The sequence below is a fragment of the Pleurodeles waltl genome, chromosome 7, assembly GCF_031143425.1.
Source record: "Pleurodeles waltl isolate 20211129_DDA chromosome 7, aPleWal1.hap1.20221129, whole genome shotgun sequence".
Taxonomy (NCBI): Eukaryota; Metazoa; Chordata; class Amphibia; order Caudata; family Salamandridae; genus Pleurodeles; species Pleurodeles waltl.
The window spans coordinates 1,124,388,632-1,124,410,126 of NC_090446.1; the positions used below are offsets into that span (position 1 = coordinate 1,124,388,632).

General features: G+C 44.0%; 1 protein-coding gene and 1 long non-coding RNA gene across 3 annotated transcripts in view; one reads left to right on the forward strand and one right to left on the reverse strand.

The window, feature by feature from the left end:
* The window catches only part of LOC138245995 (uncharacterized), a 150,474-nt gene extending 149,964 nt beyond the window's left edge, over nt 1-510 (reverse strand). The window contains exon 1 of the long non-coding RNA XR_011194203.1: nt 193-510. This is a non-coding gene — a long non-coding RNA (uncharacterized lncRNA). The remainder of the gene's footprint in view (nt 1-192) is intronic.
* LOC138245992 (monocarboxylate transporter 6-like) overlaps nt 1-21,495 on the forward strand; it is a 154,934-nt gene that overhangs the window by 103,994 nt on the left and 29,445 nt on the right. Inside the window, exon 4 of one of the 2 annotated variants that reach the window (XM_069200120.1) lies at nt 6,163-7,018. In XM_069200120.1, coding sequence (XP_069056221.1) covers nt 6,163-7,018 — 856 coding nt within the window. The remainder of the gene's footprint in view (nt 1-6,162; nt 7,019-21,495) is intronic. The other variant, XM_069200119.1, reaches the window with a different exon arrangement.

The window sequence follows — 21,495 nt, forward strand, 5'->3', positions numbered from 1 at the left end:
AAAAGTGTGCCCAGGACCACACTGTCTACAGCGGATTCAAGCAACATATTGTGGGAGTCGGGGCAGAGGGATTCGCAATCAAGTAACATGTTGGGGGTATTTTAAATGACATTGTGTTAGTAAAATTAATGAAAGGAGAAAAGTTGTGTTTGATACTGTTTAAGTTAGTTTAAGAAAAAAAAGGAAACTTACTTTGATATCTCACTGCAGGCAAGGTGAAGCGATGTGTAATAAGAGCAAGGTGAAGTGGTCGCAGCATAGTAAATAATGTACATCAGTTGGCTTGCTTCTCTTCAGCTTCCCGTTACAAAAGTCCAAAACGGGTGCCCAAGACGCAGCTTAGCCTACAGCCGACTGCTGAAGAGAAAGAAACAGCAGCAGTGCGAGGCGGGATGAGGCAGTGCAGGTTCTGCAAGCTGTGCGGCATTGGTAGGGGTAGAGTCCGAGTGAAATGCGTAAAAACAAGATTGCCGGTGCTGCTTTGGAACGCATAATGGGAATGCATTTTAATTGTGCGTTCCAAAGGAGTGCTGGCCATGTTGTGTGCTGACAGCGATAACGTAGGCTAAGGGCTAGCGCGGCCCCCGTTGAAGCTGGGGAACGGAGTTCGAGTCTCGGTAGGAGGCTCATCATCCTGTGATTCTGGCCAATTCCCTTTCACGTAATCTCTCTGTGCCTGAAATGTGTCCCTCTGTAATAGAACTGAAGTTAGTGTATCGCACTATGCAAAATTGCACCAAAAAACAAACGCTGTGCAGGGGAAACCAAACCAGCACACTTGAAATGGGTGCACTGGGAGATTATGGACACCAGCACAGCTGTGCAGGCTAAAAATAAACAAGGTGCTGGAGGAAGGAATAGAAGGAAAAATGCGTGCTAGTATGAGGATATATATGATGTTAAGAAGCACTCTCTCAATGCATGCAGCCAGGGAAACAGTAAACGCTATGCAGGAGGCTTAAGCAAAAATAAAAAAAGTTCCACCTACCGATGAGAATGAGTAATTGGGCCACGGGATTCTGATAAGAGAAACACAGAAGGGAAAATAGCAAATAAAATGCCTCAACCAATAGAAACAGAGGGAAAATAAAGTGGTAAGCACACAGACCAATCAAAAGTGATGGCAGGATGTAAGCCCTTTTAACGATATGTTAAATACAATAGATTTCACAAGCGCTGTGTAGGTGAAATCTAACCAGTAGTAAGTCCAGTACTACATGAGGCACATCCACTGATACTGCAATACCCTCTAACAGAAAATAATGGAGGAAGCAACTTAAAATAAAACCCATACGAAATAATATTAAATACAATTGTTAAAAATATAAATAAATCTAATTCAGTGTTAATTTAAAAACAAATAGCATATTTTTAATGTCATCATAAAATATTTTAGGATCATTTTGCATTTAAGCATTAATGTAACAAATTGTATTACATTATAATTATCTTTAATAAATTATATACATCACTTTGAATAATTATTAATGCGTAATATTTTTTACTTTAAGTGTGAATATATTTTTTAATGTAAACATCAGCAAACTAATTTTAATTTATTATATTTATATTAACTGAATATTTAATTCAAAATTACGTTAAAAAATAGTACAGCAGTATTTAAAAAAAATTTTTTATTTAAAAATATGTATCTCCTCCTAACATCGGAACAAGGCTGGCACTCCAGTTTCTGGTTCCACTCACTTTTTGTGTATACATGGCTGGAGAATCAACACATTGCGGCAGTACTGCACAGCCATGTTCACAATACAAAACACCATTAGACCTCAACTACTGTTATGTTGGTATGCCTTTGTTGCATAATTCTAAAAAATAAAACAAAAATAATTCAAAAAACGAAAAGACTTTAACGTTTTCTCATAATCAATAAAGTATCCACTAACTTCATCATGGTACTTAAACAACGGCATCTACTGCGTTGCATACGACTGTTATTTGAGGAAAGTATGCAGTTCTTCATCCACATACAGACCAAAGGGCTCCTTGCAATCCAGATCCAATTCAAATCTACTTCCAGTCTTCTAAGCTCTCGTTCCCTGTCCCCCTACTTGCATATTTTTTGGGATTCACCCTGTTCTGCTATACTTCAATAGAAATGCATCTCCCTTATGCATTTTTCTGAAATGTCTTGCTACAGGGTAGATTAGGTCATTGTTTCTGATAGCTTTCAAGTGTTAACACGTATATTTTAAAGACACTCTTGCATGTCAGGCTTCTATTAACTGTAATCTTCATCTTTGTGGGTGGATCAGTGGAGATGATGTTCACTCCTTTTAGACATGCCTTGCATTTGTTAAATTTGTTGAAGGCCTCAGAGGGTGTTAACTAAGTGGCCTTACCGCCCGTGGTCACTATGTTATTACTCACCACGTGGTCTCTCAGACTTGGCACATCTAAAATGGATTGAAGGGCATTTTGAAACCTCCTGGCCATTTACTGGATCACTTCTAATCAAATGCCAGTGTTTAGTTACTGCAGGCCTCGCCTTTATATAACGTAAAACATTTGTTGTGATAAACTTATGTCCTTTGTTTCCCTTTTCCCTCTGTTTAGTACCAAAAAAAGAGCATTTTCTCTCTTACAGCCCCTTGCCCTAGTGGACATTGTCTTTTCAATCTGTTTGGTGTAACCTCTCTCCTTGAATCTATTTTCCATCTCTTCTTCAATCAGCTGATTTTCAGCTTCAGTGCTGCAAATTGTTCTGGCCTTGCATAATTCCCCAAAGGGTATGCTTTTGATCAAGGTTGCTGGGCGTTTCGATTGTACTGCACTGCCTTGTTCACGATACAGGACGCCATTGAAGCTCACAATTTCTTATACATTGATTAAGGAATAAGTAGATATTTACCATGATATCCAACACATTCTTGTAAAGTAATGATGTTCTGTGATGGCGGTGTGATTACATTGCTCCTTCATTGGTGTTTGTTGTACTGTTGTATAGTGAACAAGATATTGATTCCCTGCCATCTACAATGGGATCCTGAATACGAGGCTTTGATTCAACAAACATTTTAATGTAAAGAGTATCTTTCCAAGCAAACCAATATTCTGACTTTATCAACCTGTAAAATGTATCATTTTTTGTGTACCGGGTTATAATAAACAACACAGTGACACCTCTATTTGGTAATGGCATATGTGAATGAATATAATTAATATATAAACATGCGACCAGATACCATTAATCGTCACCTCCTTTTTTTCCCCTCCTTTTTTCTTTCAAATGTCCCTCTTCTTCCCTTCCAACCTCCTCATGTCTTCTTTCTCTCTGAGCAGAAATACTACGCATGCATTTTTGCCTTGTTCTCTATTATGGCATTTCTGCAAATTGCTCACAACTCATTTACTATATCACAACCTCTCCTCTTCTCAAAGTCCTACCTGTGCTAACAATACCTAATTTCCTTTAACTCGTCTATGAATCCCACCAACCATCTGCATGAGCTCATATACTCCCCAATAATGATCACAAATAACCTCCACTAATTAATGTAGTCCTCTATACAGAAACTGGAATGACTGTATGGAATGACTTGGTTGAAAGCTCCCACTAACCTTGGATTCCGGGGCAGTGTGCTTCTGACATGAAGCAATCCAACACTTCATCAGGCGTAGTAAGCGCTATATAAATGCAATTACAATGTACAGTAAAGGAGTTTGGAACCAGGCATTGAAGTGCTGCCTCATCCGTTGATGTGAGGAGGAGAAGCAGAGTTATTTTGATGACCCCCAAGTGGAGTTGTCCCCAACCGAGCACCACTGGTGGTCATGAGGACGCCTGGAACCATTCATTCCTTTCTGTAAAAAAAAGTTAATTATTTATATATCAAAACAAACTCACAGCGTACTGCCTGCGGGCTCCAGAACAGCAGCGGTGCCGAAAGTAGCGCTATGAGGTGCTCTGCTGCATACAAAATCTGGCTCCTTGAACACTTGTAAAGGAAGTCGCGGCACTCCAAGGATATAAATTGCAGAAATGTATTCAGTAAACGGACAACAACAAAGGCACAGTCAGTGCATTCAAGTCCGTGTGTTCAAGGAGCCAGATATTTATATATATACATTTCATGTATACATATGTATGTATTGTTTTTTAATAAACTTTACATTTCCCCTGTACCTCATCATAGGCAGATCTCCGGTCCAACTGCAGAGTCTGCCTGTGTTATAGGGAAAATGTAAAATGTTTATTACATTTTGAAAAAAAAATACAAATGTCGTTTGAGACATTAAAGTAAATTAATTTTTATATATTTCTTATAAATAACTAAATTGCCATATCACTTACTTAATTGTGAATTACATTTTTAAAGTAAACAGAATTCAAATTCAAATTGTTTTTCTGAAGTTTAAATTAAAAAAGACATTTCATGAATTAAAAAAACTGAATCAATAATTATTAAAAGTGATGTACAGAATGTATCAAAAGTAGTTTAATTATATACATTATTTTTTAACATAAAAAGAGTATTAAAATGCTCTAATTTAATGACATTAAAAGTGTGTACTATTTTTATTAATTATTTTTTAGCATTAAATTATGTTTAGTTTAACTAGTTAAAATGATGTACCTTTTACATTATTTTCCATGGGTGTTTATTTTAAGTGCCTGAATCCAATATTTCATAAGGGAAGGAGTTGCAATACCAATGTCTGGCAATGTGTGGTGCTAGACTTACTCCAGCTCTGAAATAGGTCCCATTTTGGATACAGTACCTGTAGAAATGTGTTGCTGTCCCTCCCTAAATCTCTTCTGGGCCCTCTATAAACCCCTCCTCAATCCTCCCTTAACAGCACCCCTTTACTTATAAGTATTCCCTATTTTCCAGCCACTCCCCTGTGTCCCTCCCACATTTACGATTAAAAAGTAATACCTTTGTGTGCGGAGACTCTGCTGTTGGGGTTGAAATCGCCACACAGAAAAATATAGGCGAGATGGATGCATAACGTCCGCACCTAGCAATTTACTTGACAGGAGGGAGGGCTTTACCTGCACTCACATGAGTATGAGCTGTACCAGAGATTCTTATTACTGATAATTTGCTATTTTACTGTGGTATCACATGGATCTGAGGCCCTAAAGTTACCTTACTACCTCTGCATTACTTACTTAGCGCCAGGCAAGCCATGTGTTTGGAGATCTGGGTGGAATCTTAACAGTCCCTTTCAGAAAGGTAGAATGCTGCCAGATTTGTTGAGTTAATGTGTTCTTGTAAGACTAGGGGGCAATGTCTGCAGTCTATTGGGCTGACCACATGTGCATGATAGCGTATGAGAGCAACCTACCAGTTAGTCTTGTCTTCTGAAGAGAGTGGAGCATCCGCAGAAGAGAGGGATGACTAGGGTTCTTGACCTGCCAAGAAGGATCTCATCCAAAGGGACCTAAGGACTTCAGACCTTGCCCTTCACTAGCACACAGATTCCCTGAGATGTTCTGTTCCGAGCTGCTCATCTTCAAAAGACACAATTGCTTGGGAGATGGCTAGGGGTTGTAGTTCCTGGGCCATCTATTGCTTGCTAGTTGGTATGTAGGTGGCATGTGAGTAACCACTAATGGCTGTCAATTCCATGAGCGAGTTACTTAGAGCAGATAGCAGCCATATCCTCAAACGGTATTCCCTACTACAGATGGGTTATAGTCATTGCCACACACCTCTGCTTTTTCCAGCTGGAAATCTTTAGCTTAGTCTGACACATAGCTGGACATGAGTGGAACATGAGCTTGGTGCCATCCTCACAACTGCTCATGTAGAATTATGCCTCATTACTAGCTGTTAAGACTCCCAGTTCTACTGCCTAAACCAACTACTACTGTATTTTGCAGCAAGGTTCCCCTCCCTTTAGCTCTCTCATGCCCTCTTAACTACAGTACATACCTCAAGAACTCAGGCCTCCCATTCCCTAATATGCACAGCTTTAGGGTCTCAAACAAACCCAATACCAATTCCTACCACAAATTACACAAGGAACCCCCATATATCAGCTTCTGACCCCACACCATACATTTTCTCTGTCTCCATCATCCTATTCTTCATCTTGAATTCCTCTTGCATACCTTTCTGTATATTACAACCACCGTCTTTTACACATGAAAGCCAGTCCTAATATTTTGTGTTCTATGTCTCTTTCTCTCATAAGGGCTGGGGCTTTGCCTCTCATTTCAAGCAGCCATCACTGTTCTGGGCTATTACTTTGTACGCCATCGAACCCTTGCCAATTCCTTGGCCTCTATGGGCGCCTCCATCGGAATGGCAGTGTGGCCACTGATGTCCCAGTACCTGCTGGATCTTGTGGGATGGCGGGGGACATTTCTCATCTTTGGTGGAACGTTGCTCAACTGCTGTGTCTGTGGGGCTGTGATGAGGCCCATCAGCTCCCAGCCTTCTTCACCAAGGGCCAGCACACATCCCACCCCGGAGTCCATTCAGAACGAAAATCTCAGCCCGCCACTGGCCTCTGCCTCCTGCTTTTGGATCAGCATGTCATCCTGCAGTCGGACACTACAAAAATACATGGCCTTTGATCTCCTGTGTCACAACAAGCAATATCGCATCTATACCATTGGCAATATCTTTATGGTACTTGGCTTTGTGCTGTTGGTCTACCTGGTGCCATATGCTACTGCTAGTGGGATTGAGGAGAGCAAAGCAGCCATGCTGCTTGGCATCATTGGCTTCATCAACATCTTTGTGCGCCCAGTGGCTGGGATCATCTCACAGATGGCCTTCTTTAAGGACCAGCTCTTCTACCTCTTTTGCATAGCTCTGATGGTTAATGGAGCAAGCAATGTGATAGCTGGGCTTTGGGCTAGCTATGCTGCTTTGGTCCTCTTCTGTGTGGTATACAGTGTCTCTATAAGCTTCGTCGGCTCATTGGTGTTCCAGGTTCTCATGGACATTGTGGGCATGGAGCGCTTCCCAAGTGCTTTTGGACTTTTCACAACCCTAGAAAGCATCGCTATCCTTATTGGACCTCCCCTGGCAGGTGAGTTCAGGTAAAAACTGTGGGTATGCTGTAATTTCCCAAGATATGCTAATGAAAATCAAGAGGGGAACAGGTTGGTTAGAAATTGGAAGCTACCCAATGGGCCACCTTTTTCTGAAGGGCTTTTTGGCCTGGAACACTGTCATATATTGGCCATGTGACTGATAACTGTCCCAACCCAACAACAGACATTGGATACACTGGCCTGTAAGAAAATCTTCAGGTTTCTCAAAACGCCATTCTGACTCCCCTTAAGATTTGGGACTGTGAGTTTAAATGTCTCACTATATTTCTATTCCTTCTTAAATGTTTCAGATAAAATTCTATGGTGACTTTTCTCTCCTTAGCCTAATACCATCGTTTTATTCCTGTGGAAAATATTTCTCTGTGGGTGAGAAGGACAGAGTATGGTGCAGAGAAAAAGCAGGGCTGTCCTTGGTTGCCTGTTCGCTTCCCTCTGTGTGTAAGGGTGAGACCTATATGAAGACTTACAATTGGTGAGTGGGTCGTGCAGAAACAAGCTGTTGAACTAAGAATGAAACTGTTGCCAGTGTTTGGAGGTGTCGGAGTGTTCGGAAGCAAACAAGCTTCTATTTTGTTTCTTTCTTGGGTAAAGATTGGGCCCGGCTAGAGATGGGCATCCGGAACATTGGAAAAAGAACAGACAGCATAGCACCTCGGGGGGGGGGGGGCTGGTAGAGTTTTCAATTCTAATATTGAATGTAGGAGGAAAATGTGCATCCTCCTTGAAGATAATATCTGTCAGACCCCATTCAGGGTCCACAGGGTAAGCAGGGACTACCGGGCCTCAAATGTGGGAGTTGGATCATTTGCCTCTGTTAAGAGGTCCATTCTACTGTGGCTCTGCAAACTGGTCCAACTACAACTCCTTCAGCCCTTGACTGTGGTACCCATGGCGAGAAGTCACAGACTTCCCAGTGAGATTGTGTGAGGGTGCTTCCACACATTACTCAATAATCAACTTGTAGCTCAAGAACTGATTGCCTATCCCAAGGCTTTACTTAATAAAAGAAAAGTCCTTTATTACACACAAATAATAGTGAATAGGCACAATTAAGTGAACTGGGTGTCGGGGCAACTGCGACGCGATCTGTTATCCACTCCTCTTCCCAACCCAGGTTCCACTCTCCCTCTAATGTTGGCGGTTCTCATCTCTGGGTTGGAATGTTTTATTAGCACAAATCAAGATTCAGTACAGATTACCATCCTTTAGTATGCTCAGTGTGCAGTATTGATACCACAGTTCCCGATAGTAACCTCCACACAGAGCCTGATGCCTGCCAAGCCACCTCCTCGAACATACAGTTGCTGTCCTCTGTTCACCTTCGTCTGATAAACACAAATAGCTCCAGGCTTTCACTGCTTTTGGCACTACCTGGGCCATCATATTATGCTGGGTTGGTAGGCTCCTTCTCTCTTTTAGCCAGTAGGTTGTCTTCTAGGTACCTCAAGTTAGATGAATGAACAGCTTCCAGCAAGGCACCGCTCACCCCTGGGCACCAGTTCTGGTTGCACAGCAGTCCTCTGAGTTTTCTGCAGAACATTCCCTTCTCTGGTCGTAGAAAACTTGGTACTGAAACAACAAGCGTGTCTGTGGGTTCCAGTTGTATACAGTAAAAGCAGACAGTAAATATTGATCCACTGTCTGTACTTTAACAGAAAACCAATTCAACCAATTCAAACTCTGTTTTAAAAAAATGTCCTTTCCAGGCTGCTCTCCAGACACAGTTTTTTCAAATTGGTTTAAAGTAATCAACAATAACATGCAGCTATAAAACACAATATATTTGGTGCTGTAAGTTCATTACATGCATATCGTAATCATCACCCCACCATCCCTCCCGTTCGTACCATCAGCCAAAGCAGGAGAAACTCCAGCAGCAGCCTCTTGTACATCACATTATAAGATACAAATCCTCCTCTTTCATATTCAACAACTGTTTTACCTTATATTGACATATAACCATTAGGGGAGGCAAGGCGCTAGTCTACTCAGATGCTGTGGATTGCGTCCCACCCACATGCTCTGTCTCTGCGTCTTGTAATGGAGCCTGTAATAACAATTAGTTACATAGGGGAGCCTAAATATCATTAGGTCTGGAACAAGGGGGAAGCAGTTCAGCATTCAGAGATAATTGTTCATTGCAATATGTAAGATCGCCCACGGCCCCAGCAACAGGCTACCTTGTGCTGAGCTAATAAAAGAGCCAGAGCCACATATTCTCTAAAGTCAGTGTCAAGCTCCCCTGTGTGCCCTAGGAGCGCCAAAATTGGGTTAGATGTCACTGCCTCCATGCATGTCGCTCATGGCGACAAACACCTCACACCAGGATGCCTGTATCGGGCCACATGCCCAGGCAAGATGAATAAAATTGGCCACAGCCTTTCAGCATCTGGCTCACTTGTCATCAAGGGGAGACGATACCGATAGAGCCTATAGGAAGTGTAGTAGAGTTTGTGTAAAAACGTATATTGAATGATACAAAGTCGCCTGCTAGGGGCGAGCCCGCCAGTTTGCACACAGCAGTATGTCCACTATTTGTCTGTTAGGACAGCCCCAATGTCTGCCTCCCATTGCATGCAAGCAGGTCCCCCAGTATAAGGGAGTTCAGCTTGCGCTGTATATTATAACAGGGAGACCACATGTCGTGTGTTGTCCACTTGTTGCATAGTGTGGAGAGTATTAAATGTGGGGGGGTTCATTGGGGAGGCCTGAAGTGATGTCTTTAACATTGCAGCATAATCTCATGTATAGGAAAATATCTAACGGGGATGGTGGTTCGCCTCCAAAGAAGCCAGCATGGGAGATGACGGTTCCTTCCCAGTATAAGTGTCCCCAACTTTTACATCTGCATTTCTGTAGGAGTTGCCTGCAGGCATTCTTGTGAGTAACTGGTAGGAGTGGTTGGTAAGAAAGCGGTATGAGTGGAGAGTACGAGTACTTTGCCTAGTTTGCGGGCCAGGTGTCACCAGGCATTCAAGATGCAGGCCACCGTGAATTTGTCAACTGTTGATGTTGTGGAAGAGAGCCTAGGAATGAGGAAATAGGGATGGGGGCATATATCCCTGGTCCACTTCCAGGTGTGGTAGGAATGGGGTGGGCTTGTACCAATGGATGGCATAGTGAGACTGGGCGCACAAGTAATATAGCTCCATAACTGGTGCTTCAAAGCTGCCCTGCAAGAATGGCAATGCAGGAACGTCCCATTGTAAACAGGGTTGTTTATCCACCCTTGCCAAATGTATTAACTGGGTTTTGAAGGTTTGAAAAAAAAGCACCGCAGTAATGGGAGTATGTTAAAAAAGGGTATAAAATGTAGCCAGTATCACCATTTTATCAGCAAAATGCAGCCAGCTCAAGATGGGGGGGGGGAAGAGATCCAGCAAGTGATGTGATCAGCGAGGGCAGATATTGCTGTGTCATAACTGGCTCTTATAACTTCTTCTGTGTTTCTTAAATTACAATCCCCAGATATTTAAGTTCAGAATGACATCCTTTGTGTAGAGTGAGGCTCATCAGAGCAGAGTAGTCTCCATCTTGGGGGCCACAAAAGAGGCACAAAGAGGTGTGAGGTTTCTGAACCTGACTTTCATCAGCACAATGAACAAGATCAAGGGAAGGACAAACATCTGGCCTCATCTAAGGGGCCCCTTTCAACTTGAAAAACTGAGATTGCAGCCCCACCGTTCAACCACACCACTTACCAAGTACTGCATGAAGACTATACAGCAGACCCTCAGCAAAATGCCTCCTTGAAGTTCTAAAGAAGCCTTGTCTCTTCTCTCCCCACTTTAGTATCTAGGTCAGCTTGAAGATTGTTAGCAATAGACTTTGACTATCTGGGAAAACAGCCTAACCTTCATCTTTTGCACAAGGCCAGGCCATGGACATCCAAAACGGATCCCAGAGGCTCACTCATGCACACAATACCTGGACCGTGCAAGCTAAAAACATGCACAGCACACACTTGGGGTGTTAGTGATAGGATGTCGGCCAGTGCATAAAAGTGGGACGTCACACAAGACGGTCTCCACTCCAGTGACAGCTAAAATGGTCCTGCCCCAACTAAGGATTCACAAAAACAGTACACTTCTGCCACTTATGTACTAAATCCATGGCAGAGACAGACAACCAATCAATAAGGGAACACTTCAAGTAACAGGACAGGTACAGGGCCATGTTATTTTCAAGGGATAGGCTTAGGCCTTTGTGCACACACTAGATTAGTGCGAAGCTAGGGCCAAAATCAAGAAACAGAATATCAGATGCGATAAATCAGGTATGGACATTTTTGTTTGGGTGGGCATGTCCTCTACGTTGTGTACAGTGTCCAAACAACTATAGAGTCTAATTAGAGTGCCACCAGCAGAGCTTAGTCCCTGGGACGCTGTAAGAGGTAAGAGAAACATCCCATTGCAGAAGGAGCAGTCTTGCAATGCCATAGGGCCACAGATGTTGCAGCATGTTGATCAGACAACCCACAATAAAGAGGAATGCTTAAAGCTGACCGGTGGCTCAGAAGGCAGGAGGCCCAAAAGGGAAGAGATGATATGATATAGAAGCAGAGAAAACACTTCCATGTGGCAGTGGAAAAAATAACAGTTTGAGAAGTGGTGTTACACTTTGCTAAGATGGTGCAAGATCAGCTAGTGTGGATGGCAGTGCTTAATATGTGGTCTCTGGGTTCCTGTCTTGGAGAAGGTATAGTTGTACGGAGACTTGTCTCACCCTGAGAGTCCTTGGCCTCTCTTCAAGAAATCTTGGAAGCTTCATTTGATGGTACCAAACTGTGCAGATGTTTGGTGTTGTCCATTCATAGGAACAGGACATTGCAGTAGTAGGCAAAGGAGCACAGACTTAGCATCTAATGTAGGCTACCATAGCCATCACACTTCATGAAATACGTGGATGTTCATGCTACTGCACATCCCTCTTGGACATGTCAGCACCAGGATAGGTAGCCCACAACATCCCTACCCTATCATATGGTGACCACACCCCTTTGGAATAGTCCAGGGGGTCAATGGCTGGGCGTTGAGGAAAATGGAATCTCTGGATAGAGGGGTTAAGAAGGTTAGTATCAGGAAATAGAGTCAGTATCTGATGAAAGAGGTTGCTAAGTATTTATTCAGTGTTCCTCTGGGGACTGCCTCAAAAGGGTTCCAAGCATCTAGATCTTTTGACAATACTGTTGACAAATGGAGTGCTTAGGGAGGAAGAGCTCTTCTCAGAATAGATGCCACCCCTCCATTTGTGTTAGGTGTCATGGGTGTTTACCTCACTTATCGGGGAAATTATGTATTTTTGAATTAGAAAATATTTCGTGTGATTGAGCTGGTGCCTCTCCTGACAGTGATCACAGTTCTCTGATGCAGTCTGTAGTGTTGTTTTGAAGGGCACCTAGAGTTTACCTTCCTTTTTACCAGGTCTAATAAATCAACATTTTCTACTTAACCGCGAACAAGCATTGTCCAGTGCTACAAAATTGACACCCAAGTTTTTCATGAGAAAAGCTTCTAAGTATCAAAGCAGTTTCTTAGAGGTAGCTAGCCAATCAAGTCAGCTGAGAGCCAGTCAGGGGGACCAGCAAGATCCACAGAAACAGTTACCTTGTCCAAAAAATCAGTCTTCAGTTACAGTTGTAGTGGCTCCCTGCCGTTGACTTCTATCGAGTGGACCCGATGCAAGGGATACAGGATGCTGATTATGCCATGCAGTTGGTAGGAGGTCATACTGGGGCTACACTTCAGTCCACAGGCTTGGTGAGGTGATCCTGGCTACATAGGTAGATGCCCCTAGAAGTCCTCTTGAGCTGGGTAGAAGATGAGTTGTCACTGTGCTACCAGTCACCTGGTACAGAGGTTTTCTTCTTCTGGAGATGACGTGCCTTCTCTGCAATCTACCTGAACTCCAAACTCTACTGGGTCCAGAACACTCAGGCAACTTTTGTGCATCAGTTCCTGGTCCCATGGGCTGCGTGGTGGCGAGGAGCAGTGACTCTGGAATCTGGGCTACCAACTCACTCCAGCAAATTTCTTGAGCTATTGTGCCCCTGTGCTGTGAAAAGGTCAGCCAACTGACCCTCGGAATCTCTTGCATTTGGTTACTTCTCTATGAGCAGGACACAGCTGGCTTAATACTTTCTCCTTTGCAAGCCACCAGGTACAGCCGGTGCAGTCTACCTCTGTGAAGCCTCTCTTCCTTTGAGTCCTTGGTGCAGCAGGGCTTTCCTTTTTATTGTCCTCTTCACCAAGCCAAAGAGATCAGAGTCCTGGGTTCCAGGTGTGTCCTTTCTTATGCCCAGAAAATGCCCTAAGGGGAGGTAACGGTCGCTAGCCAGTGAGCTACCAGCTTCATTCCTGCTTGATGAGAACTTCCTGTGTAATGTAGTATCCAGCTATCCCAGAAGTCTCTATTCTGTCCCCCTCTCAAGGTGGCATCCCCCTTCCTCCCCCTATAGGTGCAGAGCTCCTTAGCTCAACCTAGAAGTGTGGCTAACAAAGGGGCTAAGCACACCTGAAAAACTGGTTTGACTACTGGTTTCTCCTCTTTGTCCCTAGTACCAGCTAGTCTGCATAAACAATAGAGCAGCCCCTCTCCCAAGCTAACACTTCTCACTGGCAGGATGCCATACAGGTAGCAACGCTCACACTTGCAGTCTTATTTTGTGTCCTTTCCTACGAGTTATTTGCACATCTCCCCAGGAGGGCAATACGTTGTCTCACAGGCAGACCCCATGTGCAACCAACGAACAGGCACAGGAGACGTTTGACAACAAAGTGGCAACTTTGGAAAAACTGCACACTGTAACAAGTTACATTCATTCTGACTTGAGCATCAAGTTGGGTATAATGTAGTAAGGTGTTTGATACCTTACAATATCAACTTTGATATTCCCATTCAGAAGTTATCAAGGCTGAGGTGCCAGTTTGAAACTGCACGCGCTAATAGGATTACCAGCCTACTCCACAGTAAAAAGGTCAATTGTGTGGTTTTACTGTTGGAACATCTATTTTCTGATATACAGCAGCCTGCCATAGGGCTTGATAGGCCTAATTTAGGAATGACTTACATATATTGAGTAGGGAGGATTGGGCTTTGTTATTACTTTAAATGGCAGTCAGGTTACTAGTTTAAAACTACCCTGGATCCATGTTTTACCTTATTCACACTCAGGGTGGCACAACCAGTGCTGCAATCCCTGGGGTGACTCTACTAAGTTACTGGTCCTGAGGACCATATACTAAGGATTTACAAGTAAGTTAGCTTATACGAGTTGGGTATGAGTCAATCAAACATACATACTTAAGGTCGAAGCATTGGCACTGAGGTCTAGTTAACAGGCTTTAAGGCACTGTGAGTTGAGAAATCAGCAGCATCAGTCCAAAACTTTGGGAGTGAACATACAAAGAGAGGCCCGAACTATAGAACATAATGCACTTAGGTGGAAGGAATGTCCATCATGGTTGAGAGTTGAGACCAAATAACCTGTCCAATCAATCTCTAAATCAGGCACTAAGGCGGTAATTTTGACATTGGCGTTAAAAACCACCTACCGCCGCGGTGACAGCCGCCAAAATGCAGCCACCATGGCTACCATCCGGCTGCCATATTATGAGTACTGCCAGACATCCGCCACAAGAAGGGCGGAAATCCGTCAGTGTTCATGGTGGCATATGGTGGAAAGGTGGCACTGCTACCACCAGCACCGTCCTGCCAGTAGAACACCACCAGTTGTATTATTACCAGTAATATGGCCCGGGGTGTCCTGCTGGTGGGGCGCTGCTGTCGTAAGCCGCGCCCCTTCCCATCCCCTGACGGAAGACCTCCCTGAGGTAAGTCGGGCTTCCGACAGGTGAGGGGGTGGGAGGGTGGGGGAGTGTGTGCATGAATGTGTGTGTGTGTGTGAATGTGTCTGTGTGTGTTGCATTGTTTGCGTGGTTGTATGCGTGTGAGTGAATGCGTGTAAGAATGATGAAGTGAGTGCATGTCTGCATGTCAGTATGATTGAGTGTAAGAATGTGTGCAAGCATGTCTGGAAGTATGCGTGTATGCCAGTGTGAGTGATTGGGTGTGTGCGTGGTGCGTGTCTGCAGGTGTGTGCGTGTATGGGGCTGTGTGTGTGATGATCGGAGAGGGTGGAGGGGATTTGTATGGGGGGAGCTTTGGATGGAGGGGGTGGGGGGTGTCAGGTGTGTGTTGGGAGGGTGGGGGATCCGCCTACCAGTGACAGGGAAGGAGTTCCCTGTCACATGTAGGGCCTACAGCCGTGGTTTTTGTGGCATTGCTAACACCATGAAAACCATGGTGGCAGGCCAGCTCATAATGTCGTCGGTGGTACTGTGTCAGCCGCCAGGCTGGAGATTGATATCTCTGGCCCGGCGGCTGATACCGCCATGGCGGTACGAGTGAAGAACTGGGGGATTGGCTGCACCAGCCATTCTCATAATGTGGCGGTATGTACCGCCAGCCTGTTGGCGGTACTACCACCACATTACCATTCACTGCCGGGGTCACAATGACCCCCCTAAGTGTTTATTTTAAATACAGATAGACAGATTATTAAAGTCAAGGTTGCAGTGCTCAAATGATCATGCAGTGACAAAGCAGAAGTTACAAAGAGTGTACATTTATTCAAACTGAGCAAACAGCTATGGGACAGCAGTGAACATACAGGTCCCAAAATGGATTGCTTAATAAGATAAGTAGTTTTGTAGTGTGAATGTTTTCTGGATTCAAACACTGTGTATTTTTCCCATTTTTCCGTGGTCTGGTAAGTGGGTCTGTGATATTTCTCTTCATCATTGTTTTTTTTTTCTTCTTTTCCTGGGCATCTTTCCCAAGAGTACAATTGGTGCTATGCCCGTCGACTTGTAAAAACAGACTTGCCCCCTGGAAGCCCCTGTGCATGGTTGCAGTCTTTTTTTCTTTCTTTCCCCCCCCCCCTGCGGGTCAGGAAACAGAAGCAGAAGCTCTTGGATTGTGGAGGACAAATCGGGGAATAGTCGACGGGCCATTGAACAGAACAGCTGGTAGACAATGAAAAAACATGCAAAAGGAAATCAACATTGAGACACAACTGAAAACCACTGAGAATCACTGAACAAACTAGGTGCACCATGCAGCTCGGTTGAAGAACGTGCACCCAGAGGGCTGTAATCATCAAGGGAAAAGGACAAAAACCCCTTTATATTCTGCCCCAACCATTGCCATAATTTTGCACAAAAAGCCACATGGTCTGCAGCCCCTGTTTGCCAATAGATCACAGTGCTGAAGGCTGCAATGTGTGCACAGAGTTCCAGGCAAAGACACTCAAAACCAGGGAAAATCAGAGGTGACAGCATTACACCATGATGTAGATACAGAAGAAAGATCAACGTTCACTGAGGGACCTTGAGCTGTCAAAAGAAGATTAAGGAAACGTTAGGGAAACATTGAGGACACAGAGGTGGTGCAAGGAGCAGGGTCTGACTTTGAGGAAGATGTCAAGCTGTGAAGAGAAGAGCTGCTGAAGAATGCAACAAGAGAAGGAAACCAAAAGAGGCATGTTGAGGTAACAATGCAGAAACATAGTGCGAGTTGAACCATTCAGATTTGAGGACCCCAAAGACACCCTCAAACGCCAAAACCCTGGATGAGCGAGAGGAGGTTATAACAAAAAGAACACCCTGGGTTCCTCATTCAGATGCAGATTTGACGATGAAAGATGATCAAGACAGAGAAGGAGTTGAAGAAAGAGACGCCAACCCTGGAGAAAGAGAACCCCCACATTTGATGCCATAAAGAAAGCGCTTTTGATCCAAAGAAGATCCATCAAAGCCAAAATGGCAGCAATCCTCCAGGAAATGAGCGATTTTCAACAAATGCCAGAAAGGATTTGGAATTCCTGTAAAACCAGTTACAGAAAAGGGAAACGAGGAAGAAAAGGTCAAACTACAGCCACCGACTACACCTGAACCCTAGAAGGAGGAACAGGAAGTTTTCTTTGAGGAGGAAGAGATGTATGAGCAAGGGGGAACACTAATGGAGAATGACAAGACCTCAACATTGACACACTATAGAAGGGTGCTGAATCCTACCATTTGAGGCCTTTAAATCACAATTTACAATGATTTGATTTAAAGAGATGCAGACAAATATGAGGTGCAGTTGGAGGAAGAACAGTGGCAGGCTTGTTTACTTCTTGAGCCTCTTTTGCAAAGGAAGAGTCAATACTTTCCTATGCTCAGAGCATTCTTGATCAAGGTAGGGATGTGTTTAGAAAGCCAGCGTTATGTAAAGCTGCAACTCCAAGTGATGAAACAATATATAAGCACTCCTTGAAGGATCCATTATATATAAAGGTCAGTGATGTGGCAGAATCAGTAGTTATTGACATGGCCAGAATGAGAGCTAATGTCTCGACTTCAACACGCCCTCCAAGGAAAAAATAAAGCATAATGGTAGAGATGCTGGGATGCAAGGCTGCCACACAATGGAGAATAGCCAACTTAAATGTGTACCTTGCCAGCCCGTTGAGGCAGGGCCAGATGAAGTTCCCAGCCCCTAAATGGGGCAGGCTCATCAAGTAAGTTACTTCAAAGAAGGCGAGCCCTGCCGCATAACACCAGCGGGGGCAGAATAGGAAGATTCCTACAAGAATGAAGGTCAATCATCTCTGATACAGTAACTGTGTTGGATAAAGTTCAGTATTCATTTGTAAAACAAAAAAAAAAACCTCAAATTGTGAGGGTTAAAAAAAACAGAAGATATACCAAGAAAGAGCTATCATGCTTAAAACAGTGGATGGAAAAACTCCTTCAAAAACAAGCAGTAGAAAAGTTACAGAGAGAATGAATTAACAAAGAAAGGCGTACTGCATATTTCCTGGTAACCAAACTAGAAAAAACACATGAGACTTCTGCTTCTGGATCTCTGGTTTTCAAATAAATCGATAAAGACCCAAATTAAAGATAACGACTCTCTAGGAGGTTATGCTGCATAAAGAGAACAATATGGTGACAATATACCTCAAGGATGTTTGTGTGCATGCACCAGTGAATAAGAAGCACAAAAGATTCCTTCTGTTCGTTGTGAACTAGGTACACTATCCATTCCCCAAAAATACTTTGAATTAAGTGAGCAACCAGGGTGTTCATAATATGTTTGGCTGGAAGCAGCACACCTGAAAAGATTGGGTACATGTATAACCCTATATATACGACTGGCTTGGTAAGGCACATTTTGCAGCCTGAATCCTTTTCCGGATCAACGTGTGTGTGTGTGTGTGTAAAGCAGGGAGCAGTATATTAAAAAGTAGAACGTGTGTTTTTCATGTTCTGACAGTAAAAACTTGCAAATGTTGCTCTTACTGTGAGAGAGATTGGTGCCCCATTTGCGAATACAGAGTTACGCGCTGACAACTCAGCTGTGCTAATTTATGAATGGGACTCCCAAAGTTGGTCCTTCAGGGTATTAAACAACTCCTATTAAGCCGGACTTGATGCTCAATTTGAAATTAATGTAACTTGTTGCCACATCCCCCTTTTAGAATGTTGGCATTCTGTTGCCTAAGTTTTCCAGTGGCCATTTGTCGATGCTGGCCATGAGACAACCTTCTGCCTGCATGGGGAGACCTGTCAGTGGCTCCCAGGACAGGTAACAATAGAGGTCTGCTGTGGAGGAGGTGTTAAAGTCAATGGTAAAGGACCAATGACACTGAAACTGGACTGAAGAATCCTTTTTCTGCCAGACCTTGTTGGTCTTCTTGACTAGCTGTCTGTTGGAGTTGGTCGCCCAAAGTAGTTGCAGTAACCACATTCACCAGAGTTGTACTTTAAAAAAAACGTTTTTAATTGTCAAATTTGTTGAATTTGCCAATGGGTACTCGTAGTTGTGTGAAATGCCTTGATTTATTGTTTCTTTAAAAAACTATATTTCTAGAACCCTCCTTTGGAACGTCTTCGTTTTGGTGTCCATAAATTCATATAAATATATAACCTATTATTTATAAATTGGTGTCACTTTCTTGAGAGTCATATTTCTTTCTTCATTTGTTTTAGTGCTGTTTAAATGCTTTACATGTGTTCCTTTTGTTGAACAACAAGTTCAGTCTGGGTAGCTGTGGCTCAAAGCCAGAGCTACTCGAGGTTGAGCTAAGGTTTGACAAACAAAGCCTGACTGGTCCTAAGAAGGGTTGATAGTGTATTACACAGTGAGGTCTCACAATCACACGATAATACACCCAATTTCTTCACATTATTGCTTAGCGGTGGGATCCCCAACTTGTGTCTGGCAGTACCATACAGTTGATAAAGTTTGAATCCGCCCAAGGTGACATCTGAAAAGGAGTTCTTGTGTTTTGCAAGTGGTGATCAAGTTCTGTAGTCTTCAGAGGCACTGCTTTCAAGAATTGCTGACCTTTTAAAAAATATTTCAAAAGTTGTGACAAGACCTGATTTAGGGTTTTGTGGATGGGTTACTCCTACACAAATGTGATGGCTATCCCTTCTACTGTATTACCATGTCCATAGGATATAATGGAACCATAATACGGCAGAAGGGGTCTCTGTCACGTTTGTGATGGAGTAACCCCATCCGCCAAACTCTAAATCAGTCCCAAAGTTTTCAACAAGTTCCAGAAGTTTTCGAAAAGTTTGGAAAGTCACTTTAAGCAAGGAAACCATGGAACAAGAACTGGTCAATCTGTCTACCCTTAAGAGATGAGCTGAGGGCACTGAGTAGGTACAGAAAAATCAACTTAGGGACTCGAGAAAGGAAGGATGATCGGACAAGGGCCCTCAAGGCTTGGGAGGAAGCTGCAGAGCTCCACTAGTGTTGGAGAAGGAAATACCCCAAAGCAGTGTGAAAGGAGGATGGCAGGACTGTCATCGAAGGAGAAGCAGGGGGAATTATGCCCTCGCCCCAACACCAGGCCAACGGTGGCCTCCAGAGCTAGCAGTGTGAGAAGCTCCTTCAGCAGCTGGCGATCACTGCAAGAGGAGATGACAGCTCTGATCGGAAAGAAAGAGCCCTGGTCCTGGTACAAAAGAATCTGGCCCTTGAAGAAAGAAGGGCTTTGCTAGGCATGAGGCCCAGAGAGACTGGAGCAACAACAAAAGGATTGAGGCATCTGACCGGAGTGCCCAAGAGATCAGATTGTTGAAAGGGATTGTTCCTAGTTATCCATGTCATCCCCCCTGGACATAAGTGGCTGACATCCTATGAGAGAGCTCTTAGGATGAAGAAAGTGGATACACAACACTGTGGGACACTACTCTGGGAGTTAGGGTCAGTGGATGGAGAGTTAGGTTGCTTACACTTGAAGATGAGGTAGCATAATCCTACACCTATGTGAAAGCAGCACTTCTAGATTTGTTTGGTTTCACTCCTGAGGAGTATAAACAGAAGCCAAGAATTGCACAAGCACCTCATGGATTCCAGGCTGTCTAACCCAAGGGAGTTAAGCAAGATGGCTGATGAGTCGGTTTGCACTTGGGTCCGTAAAAAGTCCCAGGGTGATGACCAGAAGAAATGTAACACCCCTCCCAACCCCTTCCATTTAAGGGTAAAGAGGAGAGTAAAGATAAGCAGAAAGACACTCACTAAGAGTCACCAAAAGATGCTGGAGGGGTGGAGGAGCCCAAAGCCACAGCCCATTCTAAGCGAAGAGGGTTCCTGGGAAATAATGTTGACCCTTCCAAGGCTGGGGTGTGCTTTGAGTTCATCTACCTTCTTGTGCCCTGGGTGACTAAATGTTCACCAAAAAGGCACCCAATGGTTACCACCCCAAAGGCATGGCTAGTATAGAAATGGGTGTTGTCTCTGGAAATTGCAAGGGATACACAGAGGTCACCTTAGTTTCCCTGGGTGGAGAGAACATTGACCCTTTGGCCCACTGGCCTCCCAGTATGGAGAAGTGCAGACAGCAGTAAAAAAACAACTGGGTGGAGTTGAAGCCTCTGAGGGACACAGGTGCCCGTGTAACTATGGTCATGTCTAAGCTGATTTTCCCAGACCAAAGGAGGTGTACCAAATTGTCAGCTGACAATGTCACAAAGTCCCATCCCAAGGCTGTGGTGGACTTTGAGTAGTGAGGGGTTACTGGCCTAAAGAAGGTAGCTGATTTCCCTGCCATCCCAGTGGAATGCATGCTGAGCAAACTGACCTTGGTATAGAGAAGGGCCCATGCAGCAATGCTGGGTCTCCCTGTGTGGCTGTGTGGTTCCACAAGAACACATAAGCCCCGGAGGGAAATTCAGGGGAGCCTGAAATAAGGGACTAGGGGCCAGATGTAGGAAGCCGTTTGCATGGTGCAAACTGCTAAAATCGCAGTTTGCGCCATGCAAACAGCCTAACGCGATGCTCATTCACAATTTGCGAGTCGGTTACCGATCCGCAAATTGTGAATGCGACTCGCAAATAGGAAGGGGTGTTCCCTTCCTATTTGCGACTCGCATCACAATGCAGAATTGCTTTGTGATCGC